The sequence below is a fragment of the Molothrus ater genome, chromosome 24, assembly GCF_012460135.2.
Source record: "Molothrus ater isolate BHLD 08-10-18 breed brown headed cowbird chromosome 24, BPBGC_Mater_1.1, whole genome shotgun sequence".
NCBI classification, from domain to species: Eukaryota; Metazoa; Chordata; class Aves; order Passeriformes; family Icteridae; genus Molothrus; species Molothrus ater.
Window position 1 is genome coordinate 3,338,471 of NC_050501.2, and position 9,776 is coordinate 3,348,246.

Below are 9,776 nucleotides of genomic sequence, written 5' to 3' on the forward strand. Positions count from 1 at the left end.
GATCAGGGACAGCGCTTGCAGCCCTAATGGGCAGAGCCAGGTTCAAGCCACTGCCTGGGGAGTTGTGTGCAGGGCCAGGAGCTGGATTTTGATGATCCTCATGTGTCCCTTCCAGTTCAGGATATTCTGTGGCTCTCTGCATTTCAGCTCCCAGCCCCTGACAGGCTGCACTGCTGCCCTGAAATGAAACAGCATCTCTTGGGGCAACTTTCTCCCACCTCCTCCCACCTGTAGGGTGAGCAGGAGGGTGGGCATGCAAGGGCTGGTCTTGTCCCACCTCGATGCCCCTAAAGCCAGCAGCCAAAAAAAGGAGGCCATGTGGCTGGATGGACATTGCTGGATTTCAACTCCTTCCCTTTCCAGAGATGAAGTTTCATGCAAAGAGAAATGGAAGAACACTAAGTTCAGAATCATATCTCTGTTTTTATTTTTAGGCAGGCATTCATGAAGAAAAGTTATATACTTTGGGGCAACCTATAATGCAAGGGAATAATTAAAGGCAATATTCATACCTGCAGCACCATCCTCTCCTCAGTGAAGGATCGTCTTTGTCTGCCATTAATTAAAACAATTTTTTTTCTTGCTTTTGGCTTAGAGTAATTTATCGTGCAGGGCAGAATATTAAGAATAATTCATTCACATACAATGAGTCAAAACGTAATTACAGCTTTGCATTCAGCAGTGTTGGGGCAAGGCACCCTTGGATTTAGGGTGGATCTGAAGAAGGCACTTGAAGCCCAAATGGGGTGTCTGTGGGAGGATTCGCACCGCGATCGTGGGGCTGAAAGCAAAATCTGCGCTGCCGGGCACCGAGGCACCTGGACCCGGGGAGCTGCGGGCGCGCCCCGCACAGCCTGGCCCGGCCTGGCTCGGCAGGTCCGGCTCGGAACCGAGCAACGCTGCTGCGGCCGGGCAACCCGAGAGGCCTCTGGGCTGGGGCAGCCCCAAATCCAAACCGGCACCAGGGACCACTCAGCGCCCCAAGCACCGTGCTGGGACACGGCCCCGTGCTCGGACACCGTGCTGGGACACGGCCCCGTGCTCGGACACCGTGCTGGGACACGGCCCCGTGCTGGGACACCGTGCTTGGACACGGCCCCGTGCTCGGACATCGTGCTGGGGCACGGCCCCGTGCTGGGACACAGCCCCGTGCTTGGACACCGTGCTGGGACACGGCCCCGTGCTGGGACACCGTGCTTGGACACGGCCCCGTGCTCGGACACCGTGCTGGGACACGGCCCCGTGCTCGGACACCGTGCTGGGACACGGCCCCGTGCTCGGACATCGTGCTGGGACACGGCCCCGTGCTCAGACACCGTGCTGGGGCACGGCCCCGTGCTCGGACACCACGCTCTGACACCGTGCTCGGACACGGGCCCCGTGTTCGGACACCGTCCTCGGACACGGCCCGGCGCTCGGACATTGCGCTCGGACACCGTGCTGGGACATGGCCACTTGCTCGGACACGGCCCCAGGCTCGGACATGGCTCGGTTCTCGGACACGGCCCGGTGCTCGGACACTGCTCCGTGCTCGGACACTGTGGTCGGACGCGGGCCTCCCTCGGACACCGCGGTCCGACACCGCTCCGTGCTCGCACACCGCTCTCGCACACCGCTCTCGCACACCGCTCTCGCACACCGCTCTCGCACACGGCTCTCGGACGCGGCCCCGCGCTGTGAGGGGCCCGGCCGGGCCGCAGCCGCCTCCTGCCGGCCGGCCGGGGGCACCGCGCCGCGCCCCGGAACCGGAACCTGCCCGCGCATACACCGGGGCCTCACCGGGGCCTTCCGGCGGTAGCGGGAGCCGTGCGCGGGATGGAGACGATCCTGGAGCAGCAGCGGCGGTACCATGAGGAGCGGGAGCGGCTCATGGACGTGATGGTGAAGGAGATGCTCACCAAGAAGTCCACGGTGCGCCCGGGGCCTTGAGGGGGGCGGGAGGCGCCGCCGGGGCCCGCGCTCACCGCTCTGCTCTGCTCTGCTCTGCCCGCAGCTCCGTGACCAGATCAACTCGGACCATCGCACCCGGGCTATGCAGGACGTGAGTGCTCCGGGGCTGGGGCCGGGAGCGGGGCTGGAGCCGGGAGCGGGGCTGGGGCCGCGGGCGAGGCGGGCCGGGCTGCCTGGAGCCAGCGGGGCCTGTCCCGGTAACGGGCTCGGCGGCGCTCGGGCCTCTCCTTTGTTCCGCAGAGGTACATGGAGGTGAGCGGCAACCTGCGGGACCTGTACGACGACAAGGACGGGTGAGTGTGCCCGGGGTGTGCCTCGTGTGCCTGAGCGTGTCCTGCTGTTTGAAGTCAGTGTGAGTGTCTCGAGGGTGACACGCGAATGGAGATGTGGCGACTAAATGCAGGGCAGGACCGGAGGGCACACGGGAAGCATCCGTGCTGGATGGACACGTTTTGTTGTGTTGTGTTGTGTTGTGTCGTGGGGAGGCCCTGGCTGCTCTGGGGGTTTGTCAGGGGCTGCAGCCTGTGCAGGGGGATGTTGCCCTGAGCCCGCTGGGCTGGGAGGTCCCCATGGCTGGAAGGTTTGCAGTCAAACACTGCAGCACAGACCTGGACTAAGGCTGTGTCAGTGTCACCCTTCCCTTCCCTTCCCTTCCCTTCCCTTCCCTTCCCTTCCCTTCCCTTCCCTTCCCTTTCCTTCAATCTGTTGCTGTCCATGAACTCACAGCCTGCGTAAGGAAGAACTCAGTGCCATATCCGGGCCCAATGAATTTGCAGAGTTTTACAACAGACTGAAGCAAATTAAGGAATTTCACCGGAAGCACCCAAATGAGGTGAGTTGATACCTGGTCCATAGGAACAGGTGAGATGTGCTCTGTTGGGTCTCATCCCTACAAGAAACAGAGCTTTTGTTTCCCCAGTTTATTGCATTTACACACAAGTACTGAGAACACTGAGCATAGCTGCTCAGGGGCAGGAGCATGTGAGGGAGCAGTGCAGGACACTCACCCTGTTCCCTGCTAGAACAGGGATGTTCAGCTGAGCTGGGATCAGATCTCACCTTTCTCGTGTTGGCTAAAGCCACACTTTTGCCTTTGTGCAGAAAGAAAGGTGACAAAGCTGACAAAGCTTTGAGTCTCTTTTCTGTTTGCATTTTCATTATTTGCCATCTTGTGTGATTTTATATTAGTTATTCTGGGACAGGAGCTGAAGTAAATCACTGTGTGCCTTGCAGATCTGTGTTCCTATGTCAGTGGAGTTTGAGGAGCTGCTGAAGGCCAGAGACAACCCCAGTGAAGAAGCTCAGAGTAAGTTTGTAGTTTGCTCCAGCTCTGGCATTATTTAATAGGTTGGTTGATCTGGTTTGTGTGTTTCAGGGCCTCACCTCCCTTTCACTAAACGAATTCTGAAAATTCTCCTGTCTAAATGCTTCTGAACTGCAGTTTATGGAATGTTCCCCAGTGAGGCTGCTGTTCCTGAGGAATGTTCTGGTGCTTGCAGCTGGGGCTGCTCAATGAGTGTCAGAGGCATTGTAGCCCCTTCCTTAAGAATAAATGACTTCACAGCTGATCCTTTTCCAGTTCAAAAACAGTTGTATAATAAGTAGGGAAAAATAAGCTCATAATAAAGCTTTTCATGATCTTTCCTTCAGATCTGGTGGAGTTCACAGATGAGGAAGGGTATGGACGATACTTGGATTTGCATGATTGTTACCTCAAGTACATTAACCTGAAATCATCAGAGGTGAGTGGCTGCTGTGTGTGGGCCCAGGGATCTCCAGGCCCTGCACAGGCTGGGGCTCCTCTTTTCTGGGAGCTGGATGTTAATTTGGCTGTGTATGAACTCTGACTCAGACTTCCTGTTCTTAGAAATTGGATTATATCACTTACTTATCCACATTTGACCAACTCTTCGATATTCCCAAGGAGAGGAAAAATGCTGAATATAAGAGGTGAGCCTGTTTGCCTGCCTGGTGAGAAGGAATTTGCTTCTGAAGTGTCCAGAGATTATCATTAACAGTCAAACTTAACTCACATAAATTGAGTTCCTGAGCTCAATCATGTGTCTGAGCCCCAAGCAAACTTGCAGTGCAGCAGAGATGTGGAGAGCCACACTCAGCTCAGAGGAAGAGCTTTAATATACCCTTGGAACTGTTTTGTCAAGAAAATCCTGTGTGGAAAACTGCCCTGACCTTGGTCACGTCCCTCTGCAGCACTGAAGGGTGGTGCCTGTCCAAAGATGTGGTGAGAGGGTGACAGTGAATTACCTGTGCTCCTGATTCCCCTGCCAGGTACCTGGAAATGCTCCTTGAGTACCTGCAGGATTACACAGATCGAGTGAAGCCATTACTGGACCAGAATGAACTTTTTGGGAAAATTCAGACGGAGTTTGAGAAGAAGTGGGAGAACGGCACATTCCCGGGCTGGCCGGTGAGCACCTGGGCCTGGCTGATGTTCTGTGCTTGGGAGGGGGTTGTGGGAGTCATTTGTGCTGGGCTGACCATGACAGTGAGGGCTGCAGCTCTGTGTGTAAATTCATACTGGCCTGAATTTGAACCCCAGCCTAACTGGTTTAAAACGAGCATTGTTTCAGATTGATTTCTCTTGCATCTTTAATATTGCTCCATTTTCAGTTTAGTAAGAGGATCTTTCTCTGTGAAATAAACTGCTTTTCTTGAGATTAAAATGTTCTATGGCCAGAAGTGTTGTAGTTTGTTGTGCAGCTCTTGCATGTGGTTTTTTTTTTGGCAGAAAGAGACCAGCAGTGCCCTCACCCATGCTGGTGCCCACCTGGACCTCTCGGCCTTCTCCTCCTGGGAGGTAATTTTCCAGTGCTCTGCACTTACTGACACATTTTGAGCAGGTGGAAGTTCAGTAATTTGGGTTTTTTGTGTACTTTTAGAGCTGTGTTTTTGTCCTTGGCTCTGTGCTTCCTGGGTAAAACTTTGATGGTGCTGATGATGTGATTTCTCCCATTGTGGGGTGTAACTTGAAAGATCTGGTTAGATTTTGTCACATTGCTCGTTTTCCTGGGAGTAGGGGTACAGTGTTGACAGTCCTTTCTTAAATACTATTCATCAGGGTTTTTTCTTCATTAATAAGCTAATAGCTCTATTTAGCTATATTTAATAAGCTATATTTAATAGCTCTATTTAGCCATATTTAATAAGCTATATTTAATAGCTATATTTAGCTATATATAATAAGCTAAAGTGGGCTATATCCATATTGTATGTGTTGAACAGCTTGTCTCTTACTGTGGTTTATTTAATTGAACAGGAATTGGCCTCCCTGGGATTGGACAGGTTAAAATCAGCTTTGCTGGCTCTGGGGCTGAAGTGTGGTGGGTAAGGTGCAATTTTGTAGAGTTCCTTTCAGTTTCTGAGGTGTTCCTGTGTCACATTTCTGTCTAGGATACTTGTGTGGTTATCTCTGTTGTACTAGAATTACCTTAGAGATGTTTGAAAGATAAAACATTAAGAACCAAGCAGCGGGATTTGCTGCTCTGAGCTGCTCCTGTACAGTCTCTGGTACAGTAAACTTTGACTTGAGGAAGGAAGACAAAGATAAAAGGAATCTCATGGTTTCCTAAAGGCTACATTTGGATTTTTATTGCATGAATTCAGACAGTTCTCAGGAAATGTAAAACTGCAGTCTGGACTCATTCTTTCCCTGCTTCTCTGCAGGACTCTGGAGGAGCGTGCTCAGAGGCTCTTTAGCACTAAAGGCAAATCCCTGGAAGCACTTGATCCTTCCTTGTTTGCTAAGAATCCAAAGACAAAAGGAAGCAAAAGGTGAGTTCTCAGAGGTCATTCTGAGGCTGGCAATGTTCTCTTCTCTTGGATGAGGAGTGTTCTATAATCACCACTCCTGTATAGTTAGAGATTCTGGAGTGTTAAAAGCTTTTCATGTCGAACCAAATAGTGCTGAACCAAACAGAAGGTACCAGAGCTGAACTTGTGTTTAATGAAGATACCTCATCTCTTTCAGAGACACTGAAAGAAATAAAGATCTAGCTTTCCTTGAAGCTCAGATTTATGAGTATGTGGAAGTTCTTGGGGTAAGGATTTTATTTTGTTTTTATTTCAGAGCTGTCAGATAGTGACTGGAATGTTGTCCTAGTGCTTTCATAGGTAGCATCACATCAGTGTGCTGCACCACATCTGTTTTGTGCATAAGTCATACAGCACTGCAAACCTTTACTTTGATCTGCCTTGCTCCTTGCTTTCAGTTTTGGGGGATTGTTTTCAGGGGGATGGCTGCTGCTGTGGTAACATTGGAGGTGCTAATAGGTGATACAAGGTTTCATTCTTTACAAATAGGAAATGTCAGGGTACTAAAAACTGTTTGGCTCTCTAAGGGGGGAGTTCTCTGCTTCACATTGGTCTTCTGTTTCCTCCCTCTGTGCACTGAGGGAGGTTTTGGCTACAAGAGTGACTTTTTGCCTGACTTTGCTGCTATGGTGTGTGGACAATCCCTTCCTTTCTCTCCCTCCAGGAGCAAAGACACCTCACCCACGAGAACGTGCAGCGCAAGCAGGCACGGACAGGGGAGGAGAGGGAGGAGGAGGAGGAAGAGCAGATCAGTGAGAGTGAGAGTGAAGATGAAGAAAATGAAATCATTTATAACCCTAAAAATCTGCCTCTTGGTTGGGATGGGAAGGTAACTGAGACTTAGCAGGCCTGGAGAAGTGGGACAGGTCACTGACTCCACGCTGCTTCTCTGTTTGAGTTTCTTTGCCATGTGACCTAATCCTGCTGTCTCCTTGCTCCAGCCCATCCCATACTGGCTGTATAAACTCCATGGTCTGAACATCAACTACAACTGTGAGATTTGTGGTAACTACACCTACCGAGGGCCCAAGGCTTTCCAGAGGCACTTTGCAGTAAGTGACACCCACTGCAGGAACAGTCCTGCTGCATTCATTCATTCATTCATTCATTCATTCATTCATTCATTCATTCATTCATTCATTCATTCATTCATTCATTCATTCATTCATTCATTCATTCATTCAGTCATTGTAATGAGTCACTGCTGAGTCCTTGGGGTCCCTGAGCAGCATTTTTGCCATGTGGGTCTGCTGCAGGGCCATGCAACAGGACCCAGAGATGGTGTTAGGCATACAGAGATCACTTTTGCTGCCATCCCTGCCCATTTGAACAGCCAGTGCTCAGGTCTGATGGGTGCACTGTGGCTCTTGATGGCTGGTGTGGTGTTACTGTCGGCAGGACAAGAAAATAACGTTTTTAAAGAAGACTGGTGGATTTGTACTGTGCTAGCATGTCTTGCACCCTGTTCAGATGTCTTGTGGTGTTGCCTCTCACACTGATCTCATCCCTTCCCCCAGGAGTGGAGACATGCCCACGGGATGCGGTGCCTGGGCATTCCCAACACAGCACACTTTGCCAATGTCACACAGATTGAGGATGCAGTCTCGTGTAAGTAGTGATGGCAGGGTAGGGAACATGTTAAAGAGCACCACCTTTTCTGAAGGAGTGGCTTTGGACCTTGGTCTCATGTCCCATCCCAAAAATCCATTGGGGTTTTTGTTTGCTGCAGCCCAGTGCCTTTCAGTAAGCACAGTGGAATGATAGTACAGTGGAATGATGGATGATAACATCCATCCTTTGTAATGGATGTTAGATACATTTCTGGATTTAAAAGGGAGGGAAAAAAGCTCGAGTGTATATTATTTAGAAACCAGTATCTCGAGGGAAGTGACAGATCCTGTTTGACTTTGTGTTTGCAGTGTGGGCAAAGCTGAAACAGCAGAAGGCTTCAGAGAGGTGGCAGCCTGATACAGAGGTGAGCAGTGAGGAGCATTCAGTGTCTCCCCTCCTGTGTCCATGTGAACCCCTTGTTCCTGGGTGTGAGCAGTGTCCTCACTTACACTGGTGCCTTTTCCTAAACTTCTGTTCCAAAGCCATTTTTCAACAGGGTGCAGGGCAAAAGTGGGAAGTAAAATCTGTAGTACAACCTCTAATGACTCTGGCCCTGGCTGAGCTCTTCTCCCAGCACCTGCTGGCAGATCCACTGCCTGCCTTCCTGCACAGAAGTTCTGGCAGGCTGCTCATGATGTTCAGTGGCTGCTCTTGGAGCTAAGATGTGAGTGCTGTCTCTAAACTGTTGGTTCTGTTCCAGGAGGAATATGAGGATTCCAGTGGGAATGTGGTGAATAAAAAGACCTACGAAGACCTGAAGCGCCAAGGGCTGCTGTAGCTGTCTCCAGGTGAAGGATCCCACATCTCTAGAGTGGATCTGGCAGCAGCTTTGACTTCTTCATTGTCTGCATTTTGTATGTGCATGAATATAGATTTCAAAAATACTTTATAGAGTCACTTTCTAGTAAGCCCCTTAGACTTGTGACATTGTTTTATATTAAAAAATACCTTGAAAAATAAAGTCATTGTAATTTAGGAAGTGCTGAGAGTCTTGTCTTCTTTCGTATACTGGAAGGAAGAGTTTTGATTACAGTGTGTTTAAAATGCTTTTTACACGGCTGTCAGAAAATTCCTTCTCTCATTTCCACTCTGCTGGAAATGTTCATGATGAGGTTGACTCTGAAGCACATGGACACTGTGTGCTGACAGGTACTGGTCCTATTTCTAGATCTTGGTGTGAACTTGTGGTCTTCTTTAAAAAACAAGCTCACCTGGCTTACAGAACTGTTTTTACCTTGGGTTTGTCTCCCTGGGGAGCTTTGGCCATTGTTTTTTTCAGAGAACTGTCAACTGAGCTTCAAGATTGGCTCTGGGTGATTTCTGTGGCACTGCTGTTGGCTTGAATGACCTGGTAGGTCATTTGTGTGCAGATCCATCTGTGGTGCAGGAGGATGGAGATGGGAACAGGGACTGTGTTCAGAGGTGCCTGTTGTGGCTTCAGGAGCATCCTTGGCCCGTGGTGTCACACTTGGAGGTGTCTGTACCTACCCCATGATGCCTCAAGAATTGCAGCTCCACTGTGCAGAGGCCACTCACACACATCAGGTGTGGCAGTGGCACTTGTGTCCCCCAGTCCCCTGTGAGTGCAGAGGTGGCTTGTGTGACATGTCCAGCCTCACAAGCCCTTTGTGTGACATGTCCACCTCACGAGCCCTTTCCCCACTGCTGTGCAGGTTTGTCTCTGCCCCTGTGGAGCTGCATGTGACCCTTCCCTGGGGGCAGGCTGGCAGGGGTGGGGCTGTGCCACAGCAGCTGCTCAGAGGTTCTCCAGTGCTGGCAGTGCCTGCAGCTGTGCTGGGGCTTCAGGAGCAGCAGACAGGTGAGTCAGTGCTGTGGGCTCTTTCCCTGCCTGGGGGGAAGGTTCTGGGATGAGGCTGTGTCAGGCTCATCCTTCTTGTTGTTCCTTGTGTTGCCTGCCCTGGGCTCGGTGTGGATTCCAGAGCTGTTCTGGGCTGGTTTGCAGGGTGAGGTGCCAGCTGGCTCTTTCTGTCACTCTGAAGCCTTGGAGGTCTCTGAATGAGCTTCAGCTCCTCCAGGTAGGTCCTGGGGGAATGGTGACTCAGCCTAAATCATAAAACAGGAGGGGACTATTACCATGCTCCTTGGAGAATTTGGCTTTGGAGCCTGTTTGGGGTCACACCTCCACCATTGCCTTAGCAAAACAGCTCAACATTTGGAATGCAAATAGAGGATGGAGAGCCAGGTGACATCTTCACTCGAACTGCTGCGTGGTGGCACTTTCCCCTGTGTCACCCTGAGCCCTGCTGCTGGCAGCTGCCTGCAGGGCTGTGAGCCCCAGGGAGCTGTTGCCACACCAACAGCACACACAGAGCTCCCCGAGGCTCCTGATCCCGTCAGCAGCCGCAGTGGATTGGGGAGCCTCC

General features: G+C 51.2%; 1 protein-coding gene across 1 annotated transcript; it reads left to right on the plus strand.

Moving 5' to 3' along the window:
- Positions 1 to 1,766: 1,766 nt before the first annotated feature.
- SF3A3 (splicing factor 3a subunit 3) lies at positions 1,767 to 8,371 on the plus strand. The gene is made up of 17 exons (XM_036397224.2): positions 1,767 to 1,911; positions 1,994 to 2,041; positions 2,191 to 2,243; positions 2,677 to 2,782; positions 3,184 to 3,256; positions 3,601 to 3,692; positions 3,818 to 3,900; positions 4,240 to 4,378; positions 4,700 to 4,768; positions 5,228 to 5,295; positions 5,635 to 5,742; positions 5,939 to 6,008; positions 6,446 to 6,610; positions 6,723 to 6,833; positions 7,299 to 7,389; positions 7,701 to 7,756; positions 8,093 to 8,371. The coding sequence occupies exons 1-17, from the start codon at positions 1,816 to 1,818 to the stop codon at positions 8,168 to 8,170; spliced, it is 1,506 nt and encodes a 501-aa protein (XP_036253117.1). The 5' UTR covers positions 1,767 to 1,815; the 3' UTR covers positions 8,171 to 8,371.
- The last annotated feature ends 1,405 nt before the right edge of the window (positions 8,372 to 9,776 follow it).